The following is a 13,886-nucleotide window of genomic DNA, read 5'->3' on the forward strand; positions in this document are numbered from 1 at the left end:
AGTACAAAGTTATGATCAAAAGGGAATATGAATACACGTGTAATTTAGTCACTTATTTATCATGTTATAATAATACCTGTGAGAATGACCCATAAATAATTCTTGGATGGTTCCATTCACTTATTTTTCGTTCGGTTGTTCATTACTTATCCTACTCATCACATGTCTGTGAATTATTTTCGTCTGAATATATCGGCTCACGTTCGGTTGAATCGAGTTGGTTCTCATGCTCTCTCCTCTCCTCCTCCCTCTCGCTTCTGCGTGTGCTTGTTTCTGCGCGCTCGCGAATTCTTACTTATCATTAGCAATATAATATATCTCTACAACTGTTGATGTGGCTATTGAATGATCTCTAGTAAACTCATAATACTAGTAGATTTGGCCACAGTAAATACTCATTTAACGGGATATTATTTATTGGAATGAGATATAGAGGGCATTAACCCCTAAAGTTTTGGTCGGAGTAGATCTTAATTTTCTCAGGTTACAGAATGTCTTGGCTAGGCCCATCAGGATTTGATACAAGGACCCATTATTTTTTTGTTTATATGAATGACCTTGCTCAGCAAGTGTCGTCTGGTTTATTATTATTCGCTGACTACGTGAAACTTTGGAGATAATTTTGAACCGTGTTAATAAGCCGGTATTTCAGAAGGACCTGATTCTACTTCAAAGTAAGGTGGATAAAAGTCGACCAAATTTAAACACTTCAAAGTGTAAAGTATTCCATATGAGACGCGTCGCAGACTACGCATACAACTTGGCAGTAAATAGCTCTGTCTAATCCTTAAAGCCTTATTAAGCCGTATTTATAGTACGACAATAAATTTTATCATTCTTTGTTCCTAAAAGATAACAACACACTGGGACGTATCACAAGGAGAGCCATTCCGGGTGTTCCAAGCCAAACTTTAAGAAAAGCGCCTCAAATCACAGAATGTTTACACATTAGAGTCTAGGTGTTTAAGGATTGAACTTTTAACGATCTATAGCGTTTTAAATATTCATAGGCACTCCCCTAAACATCTGTTTAAGCTCACTTCTGACGCAAACCTAAGGAATATCATCCAGAAATTAGAGACGCAATATAGTAAGACGGAATGTATTGTGCCTTCTACACTCTGTGAGCAGTTGTACTCTGGAATTCGTTACCCTCTGATGAAGTCCAGATGAATCTTCAGGTGTCTTCCAGGGGAAAACCTGGAGACTCATGCCAGTATTTCACTGCCATTTAGTAATATTTCTCTTTGAATTGGTAAATATACCTAGGTTCCTACCTGAAGGTATCGATGATGATCTAATACTAAGTAAGGAAGTTCAGTTTCAGTTTGGGAAGGACAGGAGGCCTGATGGTTTTTGTTAGTCCTGGCAGTGATGCTCTCTCAGTTGATCCAACTTTCTTTTAAAAGAGTCAACGGATGGAGCCTCAATCACGTGCTGAAGTAATGAATTCCACTCGTTGATGATTCGATGGGAAAGTCGATAGTCAGCTGACAAGTAATTTGTCCTGGGCTTGTGAACTCTTTCGGAGTGTCCTCGTAAATTCTCTGTTTTGGAAGACAAGAAAAAATGAGGGCATATCAGGTGCAAATTTATCACTAAGCAATTTGAAAACTGTAATCAAGTCACCTCTAGTTCTGCGATGTGACAACGGGAAAAGGTTCAGCTTGGCCAGTCGAGCTTCATACGGAAGCTTCGCTATTCCGGGAATCAGCTTAGTTGCCGTTCTCTAAACCTTTCCTAGAAGCTCACTGTCTTTTTTTAAGCAGGGGATGGCCGCTTGCATGCAGTACTCAAGTTTAGGACGTACGAACACTGTATACAAAGTCAAAAACGTTTTAGCGTCGACATGACTAAAAGCTCTACGTATTGACCATAACGTTCTAAAACCTTTGGCGGCTATTGCACGACAGTGTGCAGTAGTCTTTAGGTCTTGGCTAACGATGACTCCTAAGTCATTATATGTCTGGACAACAGGTAGCTCAGTGTTATTCATCATGTATGTATCTGTACCTTGATGACCGATATGCATCACAACACACTTGGAAGTATTTATCGGCAACTGCCATGTTTGAGACCACTCAGATAACTTCTTCAGGTAATTTTGAAGTTCTAAGCTATCACCCTCACATCGTATCGTTCTCCATATCTTGACATCGTCAGCATATAGCAAGACCGATAATGATAGGAGACGAGGAAGGTCATTTACATACAAGAGGAATAGCACTGGCCCCAAAACTGTACCCTGAGGCACTCCACTAAGCACAGTTCCCCAGCTAGATAACTTTGAATTCACCCGAACTCTTTGTTGACGCCCAACTAAGAAGTCTTTTATCCACATAAATAGATTGCCTCCAATCCCTAAATTTCTTAACTTATATAACAACCGGTTGTGCGGAACCTTGTCAAAAGCTTTACTGAAATCAATGAAGGCTACGTCTACAGGTGACTTTTGGTCCTTAAGAGCGCACCAGCTTTCACGAGCCACTAATAAGTTAGTGAGACAAGAGCAACCTATTCTGAAACCGTGCTGCTTCTCCGAAAGGATCCGGTTTTTATCGAGATACTTAAACAGCTCCTTCCGAATAATCTTTTCTAATATTTTAACAACCACACTAGTTAGGCTAAAGGTGCGGTAATTCTCAGGTTTGTGTTTCGTACCTGTTTTGAAGACAGGACTTACTATGGCGTTTTTCCAGTCTTTGGGTAAACGACTATGCGTTACGGTAAGTTTAAAGCATATACTTAAAGGGTTTGCAACGAAGTTAGATAATTCCTTTAGTAGCCTAGGATGTAATTCATCTGGCCTCGTGAATTTAGCTATGTCAAGCTTATTTTGTAGACCAAAGACATTGAGTTCTTTATTGGTCACACTATCCAGTGTATGTATGGGGGGATCTTTATGCGCTGATGGGAAGGGTGCTTCTATGGTGTATACATTGCTAAAGTAGTTTGAGAACACTTGAGCTTTACCAAAGTCGTCCTCTACTAGTGACGCGGCAGTACTGTCTCCCCATAGAGCAGGAATATTTCCTTATCTCTTTGTACTTTGGTTTATATAAGAATACAAGCGTTTAGGACATTCTATGGATTCCTTAACAATCTTTTCTTCGTACAACTTTCTAGAGTTACGGAGGGTCAAGGCACAGGTATTCCGGACTTTTCTATACTGGGATTTAGTTTCATCAGTTCCCAGTAACCTAAATCTATCCCACATTTTTCTTCTCTTACGGAGAAGGATGTGAACCTCCCCACTGAACCATGGTGGGGAGTTTCTCGGCCAAAGCTTCTTTTATTCACTACAAAACCATTTGAACTTCGATGCACTTAGACTTCTGGGCAATTAATCTAGTAATATTGAATTACTTCTGTTCGCAGCGCAAATTTAATTTCCGTGCATTTGCCAAGGTCGTTTGGTTGTGGCGTTTCGAGTATATCCAATGGGTATGCTCTAACGTCTTACGGGGGTTGTCTAGCTGCTCAGTAAATGAAGTAGGTTTGCACTATGCATAAAGCATTGAATAAAACCTAAATGTTTTTAATTTTGACGAAGGTTTCACTGAACCAATATCGTCTTTGTAAGGAAAATGTCAGATGTTTGACGTTTTTGCAAGTATATGCCTAATATGATAAAAGACATGCAAACCATAGTTAAGAACATTTTGTACCACTATTATACGTGAAACGATACTTCTCAGCTTCGCTTCTGTCATATAGGATGTTAACTTGAATCTGCATATATGTTAAGTGAAGTTTAAGATCCATGATCAGAATAAATATAGGTCAGATAGGGTGAGAGAAATAATAGTACAATTACAATTCGATCAAATGTTTAATGGAATTCTGTATTTTATGACTCATATAGAATGTTATATACCTCAGTGGACGTCCTTCAATGTTCACGTTTTTGAAATTCGAATTTCACTGCATGCAGATCTGCATGAAATGAATCCTACATTTGTTTTTTTTCCAAAGAAAATTCCCAATTTGTAACTTCGTTTGATACATTTTATGGGGGTTGTTGTTCCAGTCAGTCTTAATAGGCTAAAATAGCTCTAATTATAGACGTTACCAGATAATACAATGCTCATTGGTGCTGATGTACGTACGAAAAAAAGTGTCGTTACTGTGTTGACAAACAACTAGTATTCAGACTGATTTACAATGTGTTAATGGGGTTATTGATGTTTACTAGTCATCGACTGGGGAATTATACTCTCGAAAGAAATTCACATTCGACAACTCTATCAGTATGCTTATCTGTCCGTCTTTTGTAGTCGGAGTGTATCTCTGTTACTTTGTAATCAATAAGTGTTAAGGTATTTCCGTTGGTCAGTTACACATATGGTCATCCTGAAGCATGGCTCAGTTGTTCCGTACAGTCCCCATTTAAGTATACCTCTTGTTTGGTTGGATGTATCGTAGTCTTGACAACAATGAATTTGAAGCAAATAACAAGTTATTCGCCACCCTGAACAAAGCTCACAATTTGGTTGCAACTTTATCTTTGCCACTACACTTTTGGTACAGTTAATTTTACTTTCGCTACCAAACCGAATATTATGTTGTCGACTTCTTCCTGATGTCCAACTGGTGCTAGGGGTGTTAGGGTTCACAAAATACGGCTCCAAATCTTCTGAAACCAAGCTTAAAAGCACGCTTTAGCTGTTAGGATTCAAACACTGCGTCAAATTCAATAGCAGGCATCACAAGCTAAGACCCTAAAATCCTTCTATTGATCTATCTCAACCAGTATAGATAACCAGCGAAATATGCACATCATTCATCTGGAGGCGCAAAAGCAGTTGATCCTGGTCTTGCTGATTTACGTGAGGCACTAATTTAGGCAGCACAACAGGCTCTCGTGGATTGGATTTCTGCTGACAGTTACTTATGTACTGTCCGTCTCAGCACAATGGTACAGTAGGGATTCGGAAAAACAGACAGATCACTCTATTCGTCGTTTCTGCCTATACCTCCACTATCTGCACCTCGACTGGAATAAAAGACTTACTTTCCAATATGCTTCCTTATCTTCAGTAAACCAGGTGCTCAGACATAGTATTCGTAGGAGGCGTATTAATAGTCCAAGTCAAATCAAAGAACACTTAGGTGGGTCTTTTGGCATCCCAACCTAAGTTATGGGTAAAAGTGACCGTCCCTTTCATTTATACTCAGGTAATCATCTATTCTTAGCAAGAAAAAGCTTTAAGCATAAGCTGAAACATTTGTTTACCAAGCACCTTCAACATCTGCTCAACAGTGGACACGTGGTTCATAACGCGATCAACTCTCTGAAGGGGTCCGTTAGAAGAGACTAACTCTTAAGGAGCCATAACTCATCAGGTCCGGATGATATACCTCCAGTTGTTTCTAAGAATAGTGGCGAACTTCTGATCAGGGAAGTGAAAGCGTTGTTTGCAAAGTTTGGGGATAAAAAAGTGTCTTACTATCATAGAATAAAGTGGTAGTTGTTCTAATCCTTAAAGTGCTTACGTCACCTATGCAAAAACTATCAGGGGATAAATATACTTTCGATTACTTCCAAAATATTGACTTGTATCATACTTCTCAGATTATTCAAGTCCATGAATGATTAACTTGCGAGTAGCAGGCTGGTTTTCCATTTGGTCGAGGATATATTAATCATATATTCACCCTCCACTAATTGTTAGGGGCACCTTCTGTGATAGTTTAATCGCTAATAGCAACATATTATTGCTTAGAGAATTGTCATTAGGGCTGGTAGTTCTTAAAATGTCCATAATGTGAAGATGAGTTCCATCATAAACTGACTCAAGTTAAGGAACCACTAAAATTCTAATAGTTGAGAAACCTTTTTTATGTTCAATCATATGACTTCTAATATTGATTCTCAATAGGAAGTTTCTTTTTAGATTGGTCGTGTTAAAAAATATTAACTTGCATAAAAAAATAGTGGTTAGCTTTGAACAGCTACTCATATAAAGTGTTTTTGTTACACTTAAGCTTGATTATTTAAAAAGTGAGAGTGAATATTTATTAACCAAATGTTAACTCAATGTATTGGTAAAACCTTTATAGTGAAGATGCGGATGTTGTATCATGACTAAAGCAGTTAGGTCTAAAATCCACTCTATTTACTGTGATTTAGATATTTTGGTAGTATCATTAGCTTTTGGAAAATCAATATGACTGAAAGCCGATAACATGCATCTGAACTTGATGAGTTATGTATTAATATATCATTAGACCTTGGTTATTAGTTACTTCGGATTTTATTGAGAAACTTATTTGAGCATTATAATTTGCTAGTTAAGCAAATGCCCATATTTAGATTAGAAAATGATTACTATTACTTCTATCACGATATGTGTACCCTAAAAGTGTACAATAAGAATAAACTTCTCTATTTTTTGGTCAGTTTATATTTAAACCTTTTTCTTGGGCAAATTAACCACATTATCTTTGTGTTCATGCCATTAGTGTTCGTAGCTTAGTAGTTTCGGATTCACAATGTTGTACAACGTTTGTGTAAGGATTAGGGATTTCGCAACAACTGGATCTCATGGACAAATGCATACATTTTTGCCTTGTTACATCTAATGATTTACGTTTATTATATGTAATTCCAATGGGAAGTTTATTTGTTTCATTATTATCATTACTACTATAATATAATTTTATTAAGCTCCTCCAGTGATGGATTTTGATGAATTTCGCTGATCGAGTATGAATACCCAAGCGGATCTTTGCGCCGACTGTAGTACATCGTCCCCAAAATGGGCATCTGTCAATAGAGGTGTGCTCTTATGTGATGAATGTAGTTCCATTCACCGACAGCTAGGAAGACATATAAGCCAGGTTTGTTCTTTCTACAGTTGGTCTTAATTAATAAAAATATAGGTTAAACATCTTGAGAAGTCACGCTGGAGGCCGTCACAACTTTCTATGGTACGCTATTTGGCGTCTGCCGGTGCAAATGGGTATTGGGAACATGTACTGTACGAACCTATGCTTGCTGGGTTAAATTCGGATAATCGATCCAGCAAAGCCTTTCATCCTCATAAAAAACCTTTACCTACTGACCCAGTGCATCCAACCAAAGCTGATTTTATACGTGAGAAGTATTTGTTTTTGGGATTTTTTAAGAAACCACGAAACGTTAACCATGATGATTTAAACCAGCAACTCCATGCTAGTGTAAGGACTGGAGTTTTAGAGACTAGTCTGTATTTACTTGCTTTGGTAAGTAGTTGGTCTATTTTTCAAACGAAATTCTTGATTTAAGTTGTCTTATTCAAGTGTGTTTATCCGCTTATGTGAATATTTTTTTTCAGTTGCGTTGCCAGGTTAGCTGTGGAACAGCGATCCACAGCGACTGTGACAATTGAGAATTGTTGCTCGTCTATGGTTAGTCTTAACATTAAATGTAGTTTGAAATAATAATGGATTATAGGTGGTAGATTTACTGATAGGGGTAATGTGAAGTCGACTGCATCTGTATGTTAGGCGGTTGGATGTTATTGATATCAGTACTTGAAAACTTCAACATTGGTTGCAACTCAGTGATTAGTAAAGGTAAATGTATACTACGATGCAATAATTCATCAGTGCAAATTGTCGCAGTCTCAGAACGCACCTATAAACTTTATTTTCCATAGCCTTTATTAGCATGATATGCTAGTCTGTCATTTGTCTGTGATGATTTGATTCCCCGATTATCAGCTGTTAAATCTCAGACTCAGTTTCACTCTGAACAGCTGGGTAGTGTTCTTACCTGTAAGATAACAAATATGACTCATAACGTAGTGGGAAATATTGTAATTGTAATCTGGGATGTAACATTTTTAATCATTAGTTCAATAACCGTCTCCCTGTTGAATGGTGTATTAGCCAATGATGAAAATTCAGCAACAGGTATTATAAAAAGCCAGGAATTTTCGATGTCTCAGGTTCGCTGGTTAATTTCAATTGTTCTTCACTCAGAAACAATGTTGTTAATTCCTGCGCTCCTATGTTTCCTTTATATTTCCCTTATATTTCAAGAAACTGTAGTTTTCACCTTTCTATTGGAAATATTTAGGGTGCAAATCCAAATTTTCTTCATCCAATCAAAGGCACAGCACCTATTCATGTTGCATGTCAATATGGTCAAATTGGTCAGGTAGAATTGCTGTTAGCCTATGGGGCAGATGTTTGTATTCGTGATTCATCTGGAAAAACTGTAATTGATGTAAGTTCTTAAAAAACTGTTCTGAGATTGTTTTATTACTAGGCGTATCAACCGTTTATTTATGTGCTAACGAGATTCACTCATCTGGTTTTATTTTAACTTCTAGACTCTGATAGAAGGTATCTAATCATACAAAATGAATACGTCTTAGTAAGATCGATATCGAGCATCAGATGTCTAGTTTGAAAAGGCTCAACTAAGTCATGCACTTTCTTGATTTGAATTTTTTGCTATAAATTTATTGAACGTCAGCACCCGGGCAGTACCAGCCCACACACAAATCAATGGACTTGTGTAGTGTATATGTATTCGGTGCCTCTTTGTACCAATATTTTTGTTCAAATAAATAAATAAAGTAAAATAAAAAAACAAATAAATACCTTAAAATCCATGATCGTCTGGTCAAATTGAAAGTCAAGACTGATGTATATATTATTGAACTAGTTTGTATGGCATAAGCAATCTCTAAATTTATTTATCATTTCTTGGTCTAGGCCATTCGAAACTCAATTTTCGATTATTTCCGAACTTTTGAATTAAGTTTCATAACTTTCTACCTCTATATCAGCATAATAATAATAGTTAAAAATACATTTCAGTTTCATCCCACTATTTATTATCTGTGCCAACCAGTAATCCGAACAAAAAAGGCTGAGGAGGTTGGATTGAAGAAAACGGGAATGTAATAAAAAGGAATGAAGGAACGATGAAGCTTGCAAGAGACAATTGATAGGACATGTGCAAATGAAGCGTTAAATGTGTGGTTTTGATATTTTACGTAGATACTCTGTAATGTATCAAATAATAAATTGGTCATCCCTACTTAACTTTTTCGTTCACTATAACACTATATATATCCGTTCTTTTTCACAACTTTACCAGCACTCAAAAAGAACCCAATAGGACTAGGCGTAGATCTCAAACCCCCGAATGCCCTGGTACGGCCGAGAGTGTGGAGAGTCCGCTCTCCCTCTCGAAATACTCTCACACGGCCACGCGTATACAGCCTCTGCCAGGGAAGTCCTACTCATTGCCTTCTCGTGGCGGGGGTGTTGTTTACGAAAATGAGAGGACGAAAAGCGAATGTCCGGCGCTTTAACCGGATCACAAACCAATGGTGCACATGGGCTCCAGTATCCTGCGGGAACAAATGGTGTATGAACCAATCGTTGGTCACCGGCTACCATGGGATTGCATCTCCTTACGATGCTCCACTGCCTTGTGGGTTAGACCTTTAGGTTAAAGGCTCGGGGAGTGGCCCCCTAAGATAACCACCTGCTTCGGTTTGGGCACCCGGGCAGTATCACAGCCCACACACAAACGATGAACTCTATGACTATGGCAACTACTTTTCTCGCTCCGAAAAACAATCAATCAATTCAAATAATTATCATTACTATTATTGTCATTATTAATACTATTATTATTATTACTACTACTACTATTATTATTGTTATTATTATTATTATTATTATTATTATTATTATCCACATTATTCACCCTCTTTTATACTTATACAGTGGCTCGTCTTTGGTGGAAATCCGACTGTATCTAAGCGTTCTCGAGTCACTGTCCGGTCGAAAATTGTATGTTACCATCGAATATGAGTACTGAAGCAGTTTTTCTGAAACCACGTGCGCCATTCAAACTGGCAGCCTTCAACGTTCGCACACTTATGCAGGTTGGTCAACAGATAGGGCTGGCTATGTCTTTGGAAAGTCTTAATATCGATGTCTGCTATCTATCCGAGACTGCTCCAGTATCCTGCGGGAACAAATGGCATATGAACCAATCGTTGGTCACCGGCTACCATGGGACTGCATCTCCTTACGATGCTCCACTGCCTTGTGGGTTAGACCTTTAGGTCAAAGGCTCAGGGTGTGGCCCCTAAGATAACCACCTGCTTCGGTCTGGGCACCCGGGCAGTAACGCAGCCCACACGCAATTAATGAACTGAAATTGTGTGGCGCATATATGTTTGGCGCACTCCTGTACCAATATATATGTGTTCAAATAAATAATCCGAGACCCATATTCAAGACTCTGGTGAAGTACTACAAATTCGATCTCCATCTGTCACTTCAAAAGCTTGTTTTACGTGCGCTTATCCGAGGACCCTGTGGCATCTTCGTCTGGTCTTGCTGGCGTTGGTGTCACACTGAGCGCTAGAGCTGAGGCAGCACTAGTCGATTGGATCCCCATCAACAGTCGGTTATGTGCTATTAGATTAGAGAGTTCCATCAAAGTGAGAAGAAATCGGCGTTAGAAACGATGTCTTTTCGTCATCTCCACCTATGCCCCAACAGATTGCAGCCCAGATGCAATCAAGGATGAGCTTTACCACCAGTTAACTGTTCTTCTCCAGAAAGTGCGTTCGACAGATATTGTAGTACTAGCCGGAGACTTGAATGCTCAGGTCGGGCGTCTAGGCACAGAAGAGAGTCGTTTAGGTGGCCGATGAAGACTCGTTGGTCGCAGGTCAGATAACGGGGACCGTCTACTGCAACTGTGCACAGACCACAACCTGTTTCTGGCTAGCACTAACTTCCGGCACAGTCATCGCCTATGTGCCACCTGTCGTCCTCCCTCTGCATCTCAAGCCTGGACTCAGATTGATCACATCGCGATCAGCTACCGCTGGCGTGGTTGTGTACAAGACTGCAGCTCCTTTTGGAGTACCTATCTGGACTCTGACCATGCCTTGGTCTGCGCCAATCTTGCCTTACTTTTCAGTGGACAACGAAGTGACCGCCATCAACGGATTGATATTAGCAAGCTGGTTGCAACTTCTGTTGCAAGTAAGTATCCAACCGAGCTAGCCTCTAGGCTAGCTACCACTACACCGAAAAGTATAGATGAGCATTGGTTGCAATTGCATGACGCCATGAAAATGGCGGGTACAGTCAGTTGTGGGTTTGCGAAACGTCCCGCTTGTAAGCACTGGGTTTCTGCAGGTTCCTTACAACTCATTGAAGCCCGTCGGTCTACTCCGGGTGACCGTGAGTTTGACCATAAACGAAGGATGTTACATAAGGAAATTGAGCAAAGCTTGCGTAAGGACCGAGAAGCCTGGTGGTCGAAGCGTGCTAATGAGCTGGAAGCAGCAGCTGCATCTGGTAACTACCGGAAGCTCTTCCAGCTCATCCGAGCCACTGGCAGCAAGAAGTCTGGTGTGAGAGAAACAATCTGCGAGGATGATGGGATGCTAATCACTAACATCCATCGACGTCTTGGACGATGGGCAGAATTTTTCGAAGGGCAGTTCAACTGGCCTGCTGATCCGGCAACATCGGTCAGACTGTCCTGCCCTCCATGGCCGGTGACGACTGACCCACCAACCGAGGAGGAAGTTCGCAAGGAACTCCAACTCTTGAAGCGTTACAAATCACCTGGCTCAGATGACTTACCTCCGACTCTTTTTAAAGATGGTGGTGACTTTTTGACTAAGGAATTGACGACGTTGTTTACAAATGTTTGGGAACTAGAGAGTGTACCAACGTCATGGAATGAGTCGATAGTTGTCCCTATCTTTAAAAAGGGTTCACGTCGTTCCTGCAACAACTATCGGGGGATAAGTCTACTTCCGATTGCGTCCAAGCTATTGGCTTCCGTCATACTTCGTAGGTTGTTCAAAACCCGAGAAAGATTGACTCGCGAGGAGCAGGCTGGGTTTCGTTCTGGTCGAGGATGTATTGATCATATCTTCACCCTCCGCCAAATGTTAGAACACCGCCATACTTATCAAAGGCCAACAATCGTAGTATTTCTCGACATCAGGGCTGCCTTCGATTCGTTGGACAGGGCTGTTCTCTAGGATGGTCTATTGAAGAAGGGTGTGCCTGAGAAGTTTATTAACATCCTAAAAGCCCTATATACAAACACCTCAGGCAGAGTGAGGGCACACAACCACCTTTCTCAATTGTTCCATTCGAGCAGTGGGGTTAGACAGGGTTGCCCAATCCCAACATTCCTCTTCAACTTTGCCATCGATGACATTCTGGAAACAGCTCTGATGAATGTAAGTGATGGTGGTGTGGATCTGTTGCCTGGAGAAAGACTTCTCGACCTTGAGTATGCGGACGATATTGTCTTACTGTGCGATAATGCCCAAGGCATGCAATCCGCACTTAATCAGTTGACAATCAGTGTCCGTAGGTATGGTATGTGCTTTGCACCTTTGAAGTGCAAAGTACTTCTACAAGACTGGCAGGATTCCAATCCTGTACTCACCCTGGATGGTGAGCAGATAGACGTAGTCGAGAAGTTCGTGTATCTGGGTAGCTGCATAAGTGCTGGTGGGGGTGTGAGTGATGAGATCAATGCACGAATAGTGAAAGCCAGAGCGGCTTATGCCAATCTGGGCCACCTCTGGCGCCTTCGTGATGTTAGTCTGGCTGTAAAAGGTCGGATCTACAACGCGTCGGTGAGAGCAGTTTTGCTCTATGCTTGTGAAACCTGGTCTCTCCGAGTTGAGAATGTTAGACGACTCTCTGTGTTTGATCATCGTTACCTCCGAAGGATTGCTAACATCCAGTGGCAACACCATGTCAGTAATGCAGAGGTTCGGCATCGTGTGTTCGGGCACAGAGATGATAATTCAATTGGTGTCACTATCTTGAAACACCGACTTCGGTGGCTTGGACATGTTCCACGAATGTCGTCCCACAGAATTCCATATCGTGCATTATTTACCGACGCTGGGACTGGTTGGAAGAAGCGGAGAGGTGGTCAGTGTATGACATGGTGTCGTCGTATGAAAGAAAGCTGTGGAGGGCTGGCTTGTGTTGGTCCTTCACGACTCTCTGGTTGGGGTCCTAGAGATGGTGCTACACAGTGGCTAGAGACGTTATCAGATATGGCTCAGAATAGAAGCCAGTGGCGATCCTGCTGTAACGTTCTTTTACTTTCTTCATAAAAAGTGGTTGTTTCTTCCTTAACTGAAATATTTCTTCTAGTTGTACCTTTCTGTTCCCTCATTACTACCACACTACCTTACACCAATTTCTTCGTTATTGTTCTCTTTTTTTTCTATTTCTCTTCGAATTCTCATTGTTTTGTGTGGCGCTTATATATTGGCGCTCTCTTGTACCAATATTTATGTGTTCAAATAAATAAATAAATAATCAAACTCCAGTTAGTATCTCAGTCAGCTTAGTTTTTAAAACTGGACCATCATCCTTAAAGTCCTCCTGGGTCAATCTTTCGGGTTTTGTTTTGCATCTCTTCAGGTTGGATATGGCCTTTTTAGCCACACTAAGATCCGGGAGACTTGTGTCAATTTCCCATGTAGGCTGTTAAATGATAGCGGGGTAACTGGAAGGTAAATGGAGGCAATTTGAACTTTTCCTTCAAGTGTTCTGTCAATAGATTAAATCATGTGGACTATGAGTGAATAATGGTCCTGTTGTCTACCGAAACACCTTGACTAACAGGCAGATTCTTAATGCCTGCCTCCTTAATAAGTCGAAATCGTTGTCTACTATTGCTTATCCCTTCAGTTATATTGATACTCTTGACTTCTTATTAAAACTTCGTGACAGGATACCTTTGGAAGCTTGGCGAAAATAAAATGATAAGTTAACGTATTATTTAAGGATAGTCTTTCAATCAATGTCAGTTTGTGACAGAAATTACCTTTTTAAATTCTCTGAAGTTTCCATACATGGAAAAC

General features: G+C 40.2%; 1 protein-coding gene across 2 annotated transcripts in view; it reads left to right on the forward strand.

Moving 5' to 3' along the window:
- Positions 1 to 3,399: 3,399 nt before the first annotated feature.
- Positions 3,400 to 13,886, forward strand: part of ABCA3_11 (ATP-binding cassette sub- A member 3) — a 52,025-nt gene continuing 41,538 nt past the window's right edge. Inside the window, exons 1-5 of one of the 2 annotated variants that reach the window (XM_051213795.1) lie at positions 3,400 to 3,492; positions 6,671 to 6,843; positions 6,886 to 7,227; positions 8,066 to 8,215; positions 8,815 to 12,293. In XM_051213795.1, the coding sequence (XP_051069795.1) occupies positions 11,100 to 12,029 (930 nt within the window). In that variant the 5' untranslated portion in view covers positions 3,400 to 3,492; positions 6,671 to 6,843; positions 6,886 to 7,227; positions 8,066 to 8,215; positions 8,815 to 11,099 and the 3' untranslated portion in view covers positions 12,030 to 12,293. Of the gene's footprint in view, positions 3,493 to 6,670; positions 6,844 to 6,885; positions 7,228 to 8,065; positions 8,216 to 8,814; positions 12,294 to 13,886 lie in introns of those variants that run through there. The other variant, XM_051213794.1, reaches the window with a different exon arrangement.

Source organism: Schistosoma haematobium, chromosome 3 (assembly GCF_000699445.3).
Source record: "Schistosoma haematobium chromosome 3, whole genome shotgun sequence".
Taxonomy (NCBI): Eukaryota; Metazoa; Platyhelminthes; class Trematoda; order Strigeidida; family Schistosomatidae; genus Schistosoma; species Schistosoma haematobium.